This window comes from Plectropomus leopardus, chromosome 17 (genome assembly GCF_008729295.1).
Source record: "Plectropomus leopardus isolate mb chromosome 17, YSFRI_Pleo_2.0, whole genome shotgun sequence".
In the NCBI taxonomy this organism is placed as follows: Eukaryota; Metazoa; Chordata; class Actinopteri; order Perciformes; family Serranidae; genus Plectropomus; species Plectropomus leopardus.
In genome coordinates, this window is record NC_056479.1 from 16221703 (window position 1) to 16238618 (window position 16916).

Sequence of the window (16916 nt, forward strand, 5' to 3'; positions counted from 1 at the left end):
CTGAGGTCTGCAGCAATCAGAGCGAACGTGGCCCCACCCCCGCCCTCTGTTACGTCCGTAGTCATGGAGAATGCGTCCCCCTCTCGACCAATCAGAAACGGCGCTGGGGCCATGTGTGTATTGTTTAAACTGCTCAAATCAGGCTGAGTTTTCAGACTGACAAAACTTCCACCGAACCGAGTGATGGCGGCCGTCGTGTCTGTTAGCACAGCTGCCAGAGATGAAACCACAGACACAGGGCTCAGTTTCGCCCCTCGCCCGCTTCACGAAAATTACGACCTCGCTTCGGAGCACGAAAGCTGGATGTCCGGAGACCGCCGGTACCCCGACCTCGAACCGGGCGAAGAGGACTCTGAACGCGAGTGTCAGCGGAGGGTCGACGAGGACTTGACATCACTGAGCCCCGAAGAGATTGAGAGCCGCTTGGAGAGAACTCGCCGGGAGTTTTACAACCGTAGGAAAATTATCATAAAAAATCTTCCCTCCGACGTCAGCAATCAGGTACGCGTGTGAAATACCTACCAGTTATTGGATGATTGATTGATTGACGGGCTAACGTTAGCCTAGCTTCAATATGCCTGCCATGCTACCTGTTAGCTTGCTAGCCATTTAACTCGTTAGCTGTCTTTAAGTTTGATTAATTCGATATTTTTGCTTTCTTGACGCTGCCTCTAATACATTTAATCGATAACATATATTTTATATACAGCCACTGGAAACAAATTGCATTATTTTAACTTTTTTAGGTTGTTTGGTTAACTGCCAGGTGGTCAGATAACTGTCAATAATGGTCATCTGTGGCCTGTATGACCTGCCGGTCCGGCCTCCTAGGTAACAATTCAATAACTTTGATATTCGTTATTTTTTGTGTCTTCACTACTTAAGTTTCCGAGCCATCCTGTCTGTGGTTATACTTCCTATATGAGGGTTACAGGTGCACTGGGACTTATTTTTCATCAGGCCATCTGTTGTTAAAGCTGGCGTTTGGTTGCATCGAGCAGCCAGTGATTTACTCATGATGCCACATTTTTTTGGAACGTGCCTGACTCGTGGGGAGCGGTGGGCCTGCGGGCGGTACCATTGTTCACAGGGTGGGGGGGGGGGGGGAGTAGTGGGAGTTCGAGATGTGAGTTGCAATATAACAAAAGGTGGAAGGTGTGGGGACAAAACGTTTCAGAAAATGCTAGACAGCATCGCCATTCGCTCGTGAATGGTCAAAAGCAGCGCAGAACAATTTCTCCTACAACAATGAGTCAGTTATTCACCTCTCACCCCCCTCCACACACAGGTGCAACTTGTTGCTAGTTTCCCAGTGGACATGAATGAGTTAATTATGTGAAACTATTAAATAATCTACAATTAAATGGTGGCCAAAATCTACAACTTCCCTGGGAAAAGGGTTGTCAAGCACTGTGCCATGATTAAATTGAATGCCTGTATTTAATTATTGACTGTTCTTAATTACAGGAGGTCCATGAGCTGTTGGGCAACTATGACTTGAAGTACTGCTTCGTTGACAAATACAAGGGCACAGGTTGGTCTCACTACTAGGGATGCAAAGTATTGGATTTTTTGCCGATATCTGATATGCCAAAATAGAAAAACTAATTTGCCCGATAACTGTTATTGACAAACCCACATTTCCCACCTAATTTTAGTGATCGTCGAGTCTCCTTGTAGTGGAATAAACATCAGATTATGCAAACTCTTATCATGATGGCCCACCAGCAGATGGAGACATGAAATACAGTGCTTTTCAGTGTATGTAGTATTCATTCATTGTGCAAAATAAGAAAAATACTTCAACTTAGGGTTGATGTTTTATAAATGTTCACTTTGTCAGTTAAAAAATGTATCAGTTTTGTGATATTTACAGAAATGAGCATGTTGGCTGATTTCAATTATTATATTTTCAGGTCAATATCTGCCAAGATGTACCAATATTAAAGAACATCCCTACTCATTACTTGTGCATCATATTAAGCATTGTATGTATAGTTTAAAGGAGTAAAGTATCTACCACAGATAATCTATGAATGTTAACAAATAAGGAAAAGAAAAGAGACATGAGTCTTAAACAACCTGTGATGCTACAATCCTCTCGATGAGCACAAATTGTAGGGTTCCCATTGTCATGGAAAACCAGGAAAAGTCATGAAATTCCACATCTTAACACATTTTCTAGGCCTTTAGAAAGTCATTGGATTAGTAAAAACATTGAAAGTTTTGGAAAAGTCATGGAATTTTGTGTGTAATGACATTGTTACAGTAATTTTCCATGGATAATGTCCATGTAATGTAACACAATAGCAAATTTATTTTCCATGGCAGTAACGTAACGCTGTGTGTGTGATGTTATGTTTAAAATCACGTTTGTTCATTTTCTCCCTGCGTTCCATCTCCCTTCATCTATGCCAACCACATAATGCTGTTTAAATAGTTTAAATCTGATGTGTTTGTGAACTGCTGGGCAAAAAAATGACCTCAACAGTCATGACATTTTTTAAAAAATTTTGTCCATGAAAATATGTGTGAACCCTGAAATTGCTAAACAATTTGAACTGCTTTGTTCACAAAAAGGAAAATGATCTGGACTGAAAGAAAATATTGCACAAAACGCCCATTGAGCATCAAAGCAAAAGTTAAATTTCCCTTTTTCAATAAAGATGTTGTTTAGATGATCAGTTTGCTTCAGTGTTTCATCAAAAGTTCGGCCAAAATTGTGTCTTCCACTTAATTCCACTACGCCTTAGTATTTTTGTGCTGGTATTTGTTTGTGGTGTGACTGTAGCTTGTATAGTACACAACTGTGTGCTAACTCTGGCAGAAACAGCAAGCTGTTGTGAAATTTTGCTACCAAGAAAGGTCATCTGGCCAGCTCACAATGTTTTTCTATTTAACTGTGGCTGCCATGTTGCAAACAATCTACCAGTTACAGTTTCAGGAGGGGGAGGTGTTGCAAAAGGCCATATAAAATGAAAAAAAATATGGTTTCAAAATAAACCTTTTTTTACATAATTGATTGGTGTAGAATATTGGACAAAATTGGAAATTAAAGGCAGGGTTCCCACATTCATTGAAAAACCTGGAAAAGTCATGGAATTGTTACAGTAATTTTCATTGGATAATTTGAAGTAACATAACGGCAAATTTATTTTCTGTAGCTGTCGACATAATGTTTCTCTAATATCCGTAACTTCATGATGTTTTGTGTACCATCACATATGTTTCTCCATTTTCTCCCCTCGTTCTCTCTTTTTCCATGTTTGCCAGCGAGCTGAAATTAGGGTTAAATAGAGTTTGGATCTGATATGTTAGAAAACATCTGGTGAGTGGGGCAAGGATTTTTTTTTTCGGTTTACTTTTATCATGGTTTCTTGAAAGGTCATGGAAAAGTCTTGAAATTTCGTCCATGAAAATGTGTGGGAACCCTGTAAATGAAAAATAATTTATTCCCAACATGCTCCAAGAACGCCTGACAGATGGCAGGCAAGCAAAACTTTATTTACATAGTAATTTATTCATATACCTCTGATGTTCTTATGATGATCTTGCACATTGTTTTCAGTGACCGATCTGTCTATTTTGTTGACAGATGGTAGAACTTTTAGTCACAGTATCACGACTCAAAGTTAGCAATTTGTATGCAACAAGACAACTAGTTTCTGCAATTAAAACACTAAAACAATCAGTCTTTAATTATCTTAAGTAGAGTGAAACAACCTTGTATGCCCCAAAATGTGAGCTGCGTCTTAATTCAGGGGAATTGCCTGTTTGTGGTCTAAGTGCATGAGAAGTCAGCTTACCAATAGAAACATCACCTTGGTTGCTAATCATAATAATGGGCCAGAAAATTGCATAAGGTAGATGGTAAATTCACGGTGTGTCTGGTATCTGCCAAACTGTTGTGGCAGATTACAGTCACATTTAGATGTGCTTCTGTATAAAATCTGGTTGGCTGGTTAAAAAAATATACATTTTTTAATTTGGCTTTTAGACAAAACTGCAACAATATTTTATTTTCCCCATCTGCTTTTTCTCAAAACATGGGTAACAGTATGTTTGGTTGACGTATAGCAGCACACCGTAGGGCTCTGGTGTACCTCTCAGCACTGCAACAAGAGTCTGTGGGTGTCAATAACATTAAAATGCGGTCTAGATGTGGCTTTTTAGCTCTCAACATGATGCTCAGTCAGATAAAGTGGGTTTGGTTCTTGTCAGACACGGTGACACCTATTGTAGTCTCGATAAGGGAAATGTTGCAGTGACATTAAAGCTGGTGTGTGGTGACATTGTGCCACCAGCGTTGCCTTTTATCAGACCTACCAAAGGAGAATTGGTGTCACAACCAAGGTTTGCCCCCTGAGACCTGCTGTGAATGAAAATCTTTCTCTTAACACTGACTGAACACGTCACTCCCTCACTTTACACCAAATTGTGTTTATTGTCTCCCTTCCTTCTTCTGTCCCCCGTCACCCTCAGCATTTGTGACGCTGCTTAATGGAGAACAGGCGCAGTGTGCCATCAAAGACTTCCACCAGCATGTGCTCCGGGACAGGGAGATCTCTGTGCAGCTGCAGCCAACAGACGCTCTGCTATGCATCGCCAACCTGCCCCGCGCCTTCACCCAGCAGCAGTTTGAGGAGTTGGTGCGACCCTTTGGTAACCTGGAGCGCTGCTTTCTAGTGTACAGCGCCTCCACAGGGCACTCCAAGGGCTATGGCTTTGTGGAGTACATGAAGAAGGACTCGGCTGCCAGGGCCAAGTCGGAGCTATTAGGAAAGCAGCTGGGCTCTCGCATGCTGTATGTCCACTGGACTGAAGTGGGCTCGCTCACATACCCACTGCTGCACTCTAAATGCCTGTGTGTGGACCGCCTGCCCCCGAGCCTGCTGACAGCACAAGACCTACGCAACGCCTTGGCTGATACCCATGCGCCCGTCTTCTGCCAGGTCAGGTTCGCCACACACAAATGCACTGCTACTTTCTGATTCACACCGCTTCAATTTTTACTTGTTTTCAGAAGGATCCTTAAAAAGACTTAAAAAGGCATGTGATTCATTAACCTAAAATTAAGGCCTTAATTAGCACCAAAATGTCTTAAATAAAACTTTCAAAAGTGTAAAAACTGTTTGGGACATAGGATTCTATGAATCCTTTTTTTCCCCCGTTGCATTTAAAACTCTCAAAATAATTGGTAACGTATATAGATATACTGTATGCCTCTAAGATTAATAAAAAAAAATTTAAAAAAAGTACCTAATTCCTCTGGCATTAACTTCAGACAAATCAGGGTAGATGAACCAACAAAATTTATGTTTTAAATTACAATAAACATTTGGGTGAAGTTGTCCATAACCCTTTGGGTTTTGTTTATTTTGTCTTGTTACGTTTTTTTAAAAAAATGGCCTTAAATTTCATTTGTGATGGCATTTAAAAAAAGTCTTAAATCTTAGGCCTTAAGCTGTAGGAAACCTGAGGACACATTATCCAGATATTCTGCACTGATAATAATGAATGTTATGCAATTTATGCAACGATAGGTCTGTTCGTCGATGAGTCGATCAACAGAAAATGAATCGTCAGCCGTTCGATGGTCCCAGATTTCTGTTGCTGATGGAGATTATGTCTCACAGTGTGTATGTAAAAGTTATAGCACTGACACTGAGGGTTAACAGATGGTGGGAATCACTTTTGTATTTTATTCCATATTTGATCTTTCAGTACTTTTCACCTTTACCCCGGTTTCCCTGTGGCCACTCAAAGTTTCAATAGCAATGAGCATTGCTGGTTTCTATGGTGATGCCCACCTGACTCCCCCAGGTGGTGTCATTCAGCAGGCTTTTCTGGAATGAGAGAGAGGGGAGACCTTTTTAACATGACGCACATGGTAGTACTTTTCTGCTGGTTCCAGGTTTTTGGGATTGTTGCAAAGGCAGTGACAATTATGGACCATGTGATGATTTAAGGGAAACATTTAAGATTCTCAGCACTTGTTTTAACAAGATGCAACTGCTATTAAATCATTAGGCCACATCTAGTGCCTGATGTTTAGTAAAGGGCCTTAAAGAGTAACTGAGTCCTTTTTTCAAGTTCATACATGTTGTTTTTATGGTCCAAGATGGTCCAAAACATGAACAGTTCTCCCAAATGAATCTGCTCCACAGAAAATGAGTTGAGAAAGATGTTATAGACGACACTGAGAGCACCCGGGGGAATATTCTGAGTATAGACTGAATCATAATGTTTGTTTACAATAACTTGCAGATAAAAAATAAAAACCCTGCATCACATACATGAAATGAAACCATGTGTTTAACTATATATCTTTAAGGTTACAGTTTGCCAATGTCATGTATTGACAGTTGGAAGTGAGTCATCTCCACAGAAGTGATTGTTGTTGCGATGTTACAGTTTATACGGTCTATATGGGTATATTTACCGGTTCAAAATGGTTTGAAGACTCATCCACTGCAAATGAGTCACAATTATGGAAAGTTTAAATTCTAAAAGCTGTTCTTTGGCAAGTCTCCACTACTTCTGGTCATTTTTCGTACTGCATCCAGCAGATTGAATTATTTTGACTTGGAGGAACAGTAAATCATCTGAGTACTAAATGATATGGCTGCTAAATGAGAACCTGTCAGTGCTAGAATATTGTGCCACCTGTAAGAGTCCCAACCTTATCAATAAACAAAGCCTAGGAAAAAAAAAGAATCATTTTGGACAATGATTCTGGTACATTTCAGGGATTTTACAGGATGTTTCCAACATAAATGTGCTTTTGAATAGATGTTGTGCTTGTATGTGAAAGACCACAGGCCAGTGAATATCAGTCAACCATCACCTTGTGTGAACTGCAGAGTGTGTCTGGGAGATTAGAATGACTGTTTTTTTTTCCTCTCCACAGTTGGCTCAGGGACAAGATGGAAGTTTTCGGCGGTTTGCAGTGTTGGAGTTTGCCACAGCTGAGATGGCCGAGGAGGCACAGAGACTCACTGATGGCAGGCTGCTGGGAAGGACACACATCAGGGTGTCTTTCTGTGCCCCTGGTCCTCCTGGAAGAAGCATGTTGGCTGCTCTGATCGCCGCCCAAACCATGGTATTCAAAGTAATACTTAATCCCCCAAATGACTATTTGTATATTAATTTATTTACCCCATAAGGCGTTAAATTTGTGAACGAAACATTGCTTTTCTCGCATGCCTCCCGTACACATAGAATCAGAAAACCGAGAGAATTCTTGATTTAATTTAATTCTTAGGGGTCCATGTTTAACAAGAGAACAAAATGAAAACATCTGTTTATAAACTCCTGCAGTATAAAGTCTCATTTAAATAACATAACCTGGGTTGGGTAAATGATATACAAATGGTCTTTTGTGGGTGAAGTCAAGCTGATATCTGTATTCACATGTCCAAAGCTGTACGTTTGCACCTGCTCTCGTGTTAATTACCTGTCCTTTGACCCCTTCCTTCAAGGCTGTGAATAGGGGTAAGGGTCTCCTCCCTGATCCTACAGCCATGCAGATACTTACAGGCCTCAATAACCCTGCTACCCTCAAGATGCTGCTCAACCCTCTGTCACAAGGACCCAAACAAGGTGAGGAGTTCTCACTAGCTCTTAATAAATGCCTTAATTTTGTGATTTGCTCTGGTCCGGTGGATACTGATGTCCTCTTTGTGTGCAGGCCTCCTTGGGGCAGCCCCTACGATGCCCCTGCTGGCCAATCCCGCCCTCTCTGCCGCCCTGCTCCAGCTGCTCCTTCAGAACCAAGCCAAGGCCCAGCAGGTACAGCTACCTTTCTGCCCTTTCACTCCCACATGCCTCCTTGCCACTCAGCCTGTTTTGAGTCATCCTCTTTTACGCAAACACCTTTTTTTTTTTTTCTCACTCTTTGCTCTTTCCCTCTTTACCATTAGCAAGCCTTTCTGGGGAATCATCTTCTGTGGGCTCAGGTGCTGCAAAATAAAGAAAACCCTCTAGTCCCTTGTGTGAGTGATAATGGTGTTTGTGGTGTGGCTATCAGTGTGTGAGGTGATGGTGGTGAAGTGAGATGACTCCTGGTCTCTTTGTGAGATTGGTGATACAAAATGCAATGCCTGGGTGGGTACGCTCTCGCTAGGAAGCTGTGAGGTTTGTTTTTGTGTGTGTGTGTGGGGGAGGTGGGGGTGTACTTTTGAGTGGTGCTGAGTGATGTGGTAGGTGTGCTTCTTTTGTGCACAAAAAGTGTAAATACCAGCTCTGTAAGGACATAATTTAAAACGTGGTGAGTAAGCCTCGGTGCTGCTGATTAAGTGTGCTCGTGAAGTGCAGCAGTGTTTCATCACTCCAGCGTTGCAGCCAGGCGGTGTGACCCTCTTGTGACACTGAACTCTGCTCTCTGCTTTTGGCCAGCAGGCAGGACTCATCGGGGAGAATCCTCTGGCTGCTCTCCCTGTCCAGCAGGGAGTCCATCTGCTCGGAGACCTGCCCCAAGGTTTGCCATCCGCCGACTCCAGCCGTAGTTACTTGAGCCACACACCGCACGTTTTTGCTTTGCCTTTGATGCTAAACATCTGTACCCCTCTTTGCCTGTTCATCTTGGTTACTCCTCTTAACATTGGTCATGACATTTTGGTTACAATGCTAGAAAGTCAAAGTGGTAGTTATGATTTACATGATTACATATGTACTTCCTGGCACGGTTGGAAATCTGCACCGGCTGCTGCCCAAATGCCAGTGAAGTATGCGAGTGGCTGCTAAATTTGTTTCACTTACCAGACAAAAAAACAGCCACAATGGCAGCTGAACAAAAGTTATTTTTTAAGTTGGCAGGTGTATTTATCGGAATCCAGATATTGTCAAATTTGGCGCAATTTAGACGCATGACACTTTAAATATTTAAAGACTTTGAATAACCAAGAGAACAACGCTTTGTTGCTCCGTTCAGCATGCAGGGGGCGGGACCTCACGTGTTGTGGAAAGTGAAGCCTTGTTGAATGTATTTCACAGGAGTTTCTGACCACCAGTAGCTGCAACTAGGATGTGTTTATTATTTGCCTTTATAACCCCGGTGATGCGGACTGTGTCCAATGTCTTAACCTACGTTCATTCAATAAGCAGCTAAAAGACAATTGGAAATTAATAATCACAACTTTTCTTTTTATGTAGTAAAACTATTAGCCTTTATAGTTACATACAAAAAAACTGCAGAGTAAAACTCCTGCGTTTTATTTTTTACTTAGAGTGAAAAATGAAAGACATTGATTGTTTGTGATATCTGAATCTGCAATGTAACCAGTAAAATGTCTGTCAGCTAAATGTGGTACAGTATTTGTCTCTGAAGTAGGAGTTCACAGTAAAGAGTACACTGCATATTTTAAATGCTTTGGGGGGCTTTTGTGTATGATTTTGGGTACAGTGAGTTAGAACAGCAACATAATTCAATTTTTTTTTTACATCTAAACTTCATAATAAATCTATAGCTTTTTGAGGCCCAGGTGTATTTCTCAGGACATGATAATAACACAGACCAAGCAACTTACCCCTTCTGAACAGGCATGTTATTAACAGGTGCCACACTAATTTGTCAAAAATTAAATATTACAATTATGATAATTTCCAACCATTCCTTTATCTAATTCTCCAAGGTGGTGTCCCCGGTCTTGGTCTTCAGACGGATCCTTTGGCCCCCTTGAAGCCAATGCCACTTGGCCGAGCCTTGGCAAGAGAGCAGGAGTCCCCCACAGCAGCGTGCACCTTCCCCCAGACTTCCTCTCCCACCCTGCAGGGAATCTCCATGCCCCTGATGAGTGGGATGATGGGGGCAGATGGCCTCACAGCACAAGGGGTGAGATCCCAAGAAAATTTCCTTTTTTCTTTTTTTATAATCTTTTCACCCGGTAGTAAAAAATAAATCACATTTTCCCCTCCTGTCAGGTCTCCATACTAGGAGATCCTCCCAAAGATGTGAACCATCCCCAGAGTGCCTTCCTCGGTGTCAACAATGTTTTTCCTTCAGGTGTGGTGCTTTTTTTTTTTTTTTTTTTTTCCCCCCTCCTACTGTGTGATTCTGATTTTCGTGCTTGGTAGTCTGCTCTTGTCCACTGCATCACCTCAAGTAAACACAGGCCAGCATATAATGTCTGTCTGCTCTCCTTTATTCCAGGAGGCAGCTGCAGACCTCACCCCTATAGGAAGAGGCCAACATTAAGCAATGTGTCCAACCAACACGCACACCAGAGCATACAGCCAAATTACAACCTGCGCTACCAGGATTCCTACAGCCCAGAATACCCTCCTCTACACCAGGTAACCACTATGTTTCCAGTCCCTGTCCATGAAAAGACCCCATATTTTTTAAAAAAAAGTTTATTCAGGGTTCCCACAGTCATTGAAAAACTGGAACAGTCATGGAATGTCACAGTCATATTTTCCAGGAAAAATCATGGAAATATGTTTTGTTTAATAAATTAAACTACATTAATGTAACTTAACGTTGAAGTTTTTTCTGGAGCTGTAACATAAGTCTACTGTAACTCTAATATATGTCGAGGTGTGACGACATTCTTGTTATGTTATGTTTTTGTTTGTTTATCATGTACGTTTCTTCATTTTATCCCTGTGTTCCCCATCTCCCTCAATATATTCCCACTAGGCATGTCAAATATTTTTTTAAAGCACTTTTAAGAAAGGGGGCATACAACTTTAAATAGCTGTGTTTATTTTACTGCAGATTTTAAAGAAACATGGGTTTGGAAGGCATGTTTTATTTTAAGTATTTTGACGATTTTTTTGTTTTAATACTTTTTTTTTTTTTTTTAGTTTTATTTATTTGCAATTGTTATAGATTTATTATAGAATTTAAATTTTTGAAAGGCACATTTTCACCAAAATGACACTATTTATCACAGCCAGAAACTGTAAAAACAGAAATTATTGTTGGATTGTCAAATTTCTGTCCGTCCTTAAACACATCATGTGGGATGCTGAAATTATGTATGAATAGAGTTTGAATCTTACATGTTTGGAAAAACACTGGGCAAGTGGGGCAAGAAAAGAAAAACTGGGACTTTTAAAGTCATGAAAAAGTTTTGAAATTCTTGCCATGACAATGTGTGGAAACACCGTTTTTTCCCCCGATTTCATAATGACCTGATGAATGTACAGTATAGTGCCTGGTTGCTTATTGCTGCAGTAGCCGACATATAATGTGATCTGGTGTTTCTCCTCAGGATCCTCTGGCTCACTTATATGAACAGCAGGAGAACCTTGATGCTGGAGCCTTGACAGGCTTTGGTCAGCAGGTAGTGTTCAGTCAAACATTTTAAGGCTTTGTGCATATTTTACATTTTATTAGGTGACACATTGCGTACTGCTCTGTAGTAACAGTTTGTCTCCACAGCTCTCTCGTCACCACGACTACAGTGAGCGATTTTCCCACTACAGCTACCCTTCCAGTGAACCCATGTCCTCTTACTTCAGCTCAGGGCCCGAGGCCCCCAGTAATGGGAGCCTCCCTACCACCCATCTCAACAGGGTAAGTTTTTCTGTTTTTCTTTTGTGGTTTGGTTTCAGACTTTTAGGTTAGGTTCCCAGAATAAGCCCGTGTTCAATAATTAATGTTTGGCTGTGAAGTGCATGAGCCTCAGTAACAGAAGTCGAGGTCACTGAAGGTTGGTTGTTTGTCCTCAGGCTGTGGGAATGCCTCCTGTGAGCCACACCACTAACTACCCCCCAGGCCTGGGGAATGCTGTGAAGGTAATTGAGACACTGTCTTGTCTCTGCCACTTTTTTTTTTTTTTTTTTTTTTTTTTTAAAGTCTTAATGTTTTGTATTATGGCTGTCACTTAATATTTGAAATTTGTTCAAATGTTTCTAATTTCCAAGCCCAGCAGACATTTTTATTTATTTATGTATTTTTTTGTAGCCTAGTTCAGACTGAAAATTGGCAACAACACAAATCTGTTTTTAAAAACGTTGCAGCGGTGTGAAATGTCCAGTCGCAGCTCGACTCAAGCCAGCTGATGGTGTCACCTGCAACTCATCTTGTCAAATCGCCAGTGGCTGGTTTTAGAACGCAACGCACGTCACCTGTTTCAACAGCCAATCGGCTTGCAGCAAAGTCCACTAGCCTAGTCAAAATGACTGCAGATGGCCTGTTTGCTTGGTTTGGCTATCTCTGACAAAAGCCTCCGTCCTCACGGTGTCGGTGTCAGGCAGCTGCTGCTGCTTGCTGTATGTGCTCATATCACACACATACTTACTCATTTACTGATTAATCAGCATTGCATCACTGTGGCATATTTTTATGAGTACTGTCCATCTGAAGCTCAGGCTGTTTTGTTTTTACCGTTTCTTCACCAGCTTACCTGAGATGCAGCTATCTCACCATCATAAACCTCACTTATTTTATGTCGCTACAAATTGTTATCAGATAGAAGATAAGCCTAAAAAGCTGCAAATCAGAACAGAAGTGCAGGGAGTTATTGCCACGGAGATGAAACACCATCTGGTCTTAGTTGCATTGATTTAAAATGGCAGGTTTTCAGAACTTTGCAGACCGGAGCATTGCGAATAGATGCATGTTTGAACTTGTGTCATCGTGAGTCTTTGTTCTGAACTGGGCTTTACAGTCTACACTTCCAGCAGACTGTTTGAAGTAGTTTGTGTTGTGATCCAGCAGAGGGCCTTCTAAAATGTCACTGTCACTGCTTGACCTGTTGCATGCCCTCTTGACCTATCAGTAACCTAAGCAAATGCAAAGATGCTAATGTTGCTAATACACCAAAAATCACTGGCAAACAAAGTAGTCTGGAGTGGACAATGAAGACACCAAAAGCATTTAAGAAGTGTGTGGAACAACTTTCTGTTCTACACCATAAATTGTAAAATAACTATCAACGTTTGCTCGGTGTTGGACATTGTACAAAGCAGCTCTCTCCCTCTACAACGACAACAAAATTGCGGACTCACTAACACCCAAGTTATGTAGCGGGAGGCACGACAGACGAGTGGAGCAACAGCAGTGTACAGCCTCGTCTAACTGCCTTCTATTTGGCTCGTCCAGCTTCAGCAGGCCCCGTGCCAGAAGCTCGTAAAAGTGCCATCGCTGCCAAGATAAGATGATTGATATGCAAGGATATGCAGCTCGTTGGTATTGTTTCAGGATGTTATGATGGAACTGGAGCCTGTATGACACCACACAGGAAAACAAAAAGACTTGAAGGATAAAACACTTGCTCTTACCACAGACATCCCATGTGCTTATGATGCATCTCTTTATTAATTAAGGTTTTTTTTTTGTTTTTTTTTTTATTCCGCTTATAGACTCCCATTGGTAGCCACAAGCGTGTGTTCTCCCGGCTGATCCCATCTCCGGAGCCGAGCCCCGAGGGCGGCTACGTGGGCCAGCACTCCCAGGGCCTTGGAGGCCATTACGCAGACTCCTACCTTAAGCGAAAGCGTATATTCTAACTACGGCTGAATGCTGCCTGTTGTAGGAGTAGCCATTCAGCAGCCAGGACACAATGGCATCTCCTCTGGTGTCTTCCAATGAACTGGATAGCGTGGTGGTCCTTGGATTTGTCTCCTGTGTGCTCCTGTGAGTGACCCCTGGAGGGCGCCAGGGAGCGCAGCCTGTAGCTATCTGGACAGTTGTTTCACTCCATGGGAATTCTTGGTGGTTGTAATTTTTTTTCTGTTGTGTATATATGATTTTAGTGTGTTGGTAAATTAAGTTTTTACTTTTTTTTTTTTTAATTTGACTTTAATTTCGTGTTGAAAAACGTGTACAGTGAGAAAAAATGGTTAATTAGCATATGAAGTCTTTTCTCTTGAGCATTTTTTTTTATCCCTGTGTTGAGTGTGGTGTATCAGCAGATAGTTTGGCCAGTTTTGCTTTTTATTATGTTTGACATCCCTCTAAAGTGATGCTGTCCACAATTTCAGGCAAAGGGACTTGCGTAGTATTAAAAAAAGCTTTACTTTAAGGGCTCTACTTTTTAAAAAGCCTTTCTAATTCCATGTAAAGATGTTCAGTAGTTTGTTTAATGAGATGATGTTTTGATGTTGTTTTCCCCTTCTTCCACAGGGTTGTATATTTCACTGTATGACCCTCCTTGGTTTCAGACCTCTCCTCATTGGTTAACATGCAGCTTTCCATCCACCAATGACAGCTGTGTGCGTGCCTGCCTTTGTGTTATGACGGTGAAGCTTTTTTCCATTCTGGCATGTTTTCTCAAGCCTCAACTTTTCCACGTTGTTTGTCTTTTGATCCACACCCTCCAGCTTTGTTTTTGGAGTCTGTTCTCTACACTGGTTGTTGAGTGATGCACTTTGACGTCACAATATCTGTACTCACCTCTTATGAGATGCCATTTTCAAGTCTCCTCTCACTCATATTTGTCCCAGGAGTTGAATATTTTCTGTGTTTGTGTGAGTTTTTGTTTGCTAAATTTAAATTTTGAATGTCTTTATAGTCCGAACACAACACCTCTGGTTGAGTTGGGTGGATGGGGCGGTGGACATGCGCTGTGTGCCATCTCTCGAGTCTGGGAGATACTAATGGAAGCTAGTGGCAGGTGATTGGTCAGTGACACGACTGTTATCGTTTTTTTTCTCTCTTTTTTTTTTTTTTTAATTTTATTTTTTAAAAATAATTATCTGGTTGACAGTTTGATTGTGAAAACCCATTACCTCTGACTTCTGCTAGGAAATGCAGCTACACTTGAGCCTTAACAGTGTTTTTCTGTGACATCATCCTGCCCTGTGTTGGCTTCCATCTACATTTACCATTTCTGTGTTATTTGCTGTGTAAATAGTTAAGCTTGATCATTTTCCCCCACCCTAAAGTCCAAAACTTTTTGTTTTCTTTAATCATACCTGCCTCTGGTCTGGTGTTTTGAATGAATTTGCTGCTCCTACGTGTTTTTGTCGTTTGCTTGTATGCTTGACAGCTGATGTGACCAAGAGTGGCGCCACAGCAGACCGCTCATGTTGTGTATGGACCAAGAGATGCAGCCGTACTGTATGATGATCATTCACTTTGATCGATTTGATCCTAACTGCCATCTTCTCATCTGTACCGCCATGATTGTCTCTGTATGTGTGTGATGTGAGCAAGTAAATGTTATTGAAACTCATGTTGTTGTTGTGAACTCATTATTTAAAAAAAAAAAAAAAACATTTTTGGGATTTATGTGAAAATCTCTGTATTTTACCCAAAATTTTTTCAGCTTGTGTCTTGGGGCATGCCCTTGTGTTTGTTCAGCACTTTACCAAGAGCACATAATTTGCTCTTAAAGCAGAACTGCCTTTAAGAGTTTTAATTGTTGGCTGCAATTCTCATTAATTTTAGAGCTGAGTTAAGTGACTTAACAGATTTGCATAATTTGATTTAAATTTCTGCCTTGAACCCCAGGATGCAAAAAGAACTGTATCTGATTATTTTTCTGTTGAATGTAGAAACTCATCAAAACCAAAGTGATCAAGTAATGGAGAGCATATTCAACGTTTGAAAATAATGTCGAACTACTGTCAATAGTAAAATCAAAATAAATTGGCACATGTGTTTGAGCAGGAAGAGTTGTGTCGTCTTTGTGGCGTGTCAATTTATCATAGATGGATTACTGACGCATGGGTGGATTATGAGACAATGGGCCCTTGATCACAGATATGCAAAGGGGCACGTCACCTCTCCTACATAGGAGCAGGACACAGACTTTATGATGGTTTTGCCTCTCTTTGTAGTTCCTTTGCATCTCTGGTCTTTTCATATCTCTTCATGATCATTTTGAGTCTTTTCCTGCTGAGTATTGTGTTCATTTGAGTGACGTTTTGCATAACAAAATTACAAAAAAATATACCAGCTTACCAAAAATACCACAGGGAAAATGCATAACGTCCATTAAAAAATAAAACACACAAACAAAAGATTCAAACCCCCACAAAGTCTGTTTCTTGCTTATGTGTAGAAGAGGTGATAAAACCTTTTTTCATGTTTGTGCCCAGGGGCCCACTGCCTTACAATACACCCATGCATCGTATTGGGGAAAAACCTTTCCTGTGGGTATAAAAGCATCAAAAGAATTTGAGTGGCACAACCCCAAAGTTGTAATGCAATAAAAATGTCAAACAACAATTTTATTGGCCCACTAAAATGTGCATTTGAGCTATGAAAAGACGCAGAGTAGTGATCATATCAAGTAATGAACCAGAACTGATATGCCTCTTCTCAATCAACAGTGAGTGCATGCACAGCCAGCTGATGTTTTGCTTTATTGGATTGGCAGCCAACCATAGAATTAATGTTTCTGCACACTTGCAGAAGGATCTTGAGGAACGTGCGCGGCAGAAAGAAAGCAACTACAAATAGACACAAAACAACTACATGGATACTCAAAATTACCAGAAAGACATGCAAAGAAACTACAAAGAGTTACAAAATAACAATAATAAATGGACAAAACAAGCACAAGGAAACTCAAATGACTACAAAGAGACACAAAACAACTACAAAGGTGCACAAAACAAAAAAGTGACACAAAACACCAACTAGAAGACACAAAATGGCTACATAGAGGTAACTACATTAGCAATACAACCACCAAATGACCATGACAGGATTCAAAACAACCACAAAAGGAAACAAAATGACTAAAAAGTGACAAAAACTACAAAGAGACACACTATGGCTACAGAGAGACTCAAATTACCTCAAATAGATGCAAATGAACTACAAAGAGTAACAAAATAACTCCAAAATTAGCAAAACAACCACACAGAGAAACAAAATAACTACAATGGGACATAATATGATTACAAAGGGACACAAAACAACCACAAAATGACAAAAAATAACTACAAAGTGACAGAAAGCAACCAAAAAAAAAAAAACCCACAGTATTACCTCAGTAAGACATAAAATTCCCTTA

The 16916-nt window shown here is 40.8% G+C and overlaps 1 protein-coding gene across 2 annotated transcripts; it reads left to right on the top strand.

Annotated features, from left to right (window-relative positions):
- Positions 1-142: 142 nt before the first annotated feature.
- Positions 143-15125, top strand: raver1 (ribonucleoprotein, PTB-binding 1). Of its 2 annotated transcripts, none has more exons than XM_042505575.1 (14): positions 143-501; positions 1468-1534; positions 4483-4952; positions 6911-7102; positions 7482-7602; positions 7691-7791; positions 8398-8479; positions 9633-9832; positions 9922-10003; positions 10151-10293; positions 11217-11288; positions 11387-11521; positions 11677-11742; positions 13312-15125. In XM_042505575.1, the coding sequence occupies exons 1-14, from the start codon at positions 184-186 to the stop codon at positions 13456-13458; spliced, it is 2196 nt and encodes a 731-aa protein (XP_042361509.1). In that variant the 5' UTR covers positions 143-183; the 3' UTR covers positions 13459-15125. The 2 variants fall into 2 exon arrangements, with proteins under 2 accessions (XP_042361509.1, XP_042361510.1); XM_042505576.1 differs by having other exon boundaries at positions 8401-8479.
- Positions 15126-16916: the final 1791 nt, after the last annotated feature.

Bases quoted from the DNA above. Each gene is read 5' to 3' on its own strand.
- raver1 (XM_042505575.1), top strand. From the start codon at position 184: ATGGCGGCCGTCGTGTCTGTTAGCACAGCTGCCAGAGATGAAACCACA. The intron at 1,535-4,482 runs GTTGGTCTCACT...CGTCACCCTCAG, and splicing joins TGACAAATACAAGGGCACAG to CATTTGTGACGCTGCTTAAT. The intron at 7,103-7,481 runs GTATTCAAAGTA...CCTTCCTTCAAG, and splicing joins TGATCGCCGCCCAAACCATG to GCTGTGAATAGGGGTAAGGG.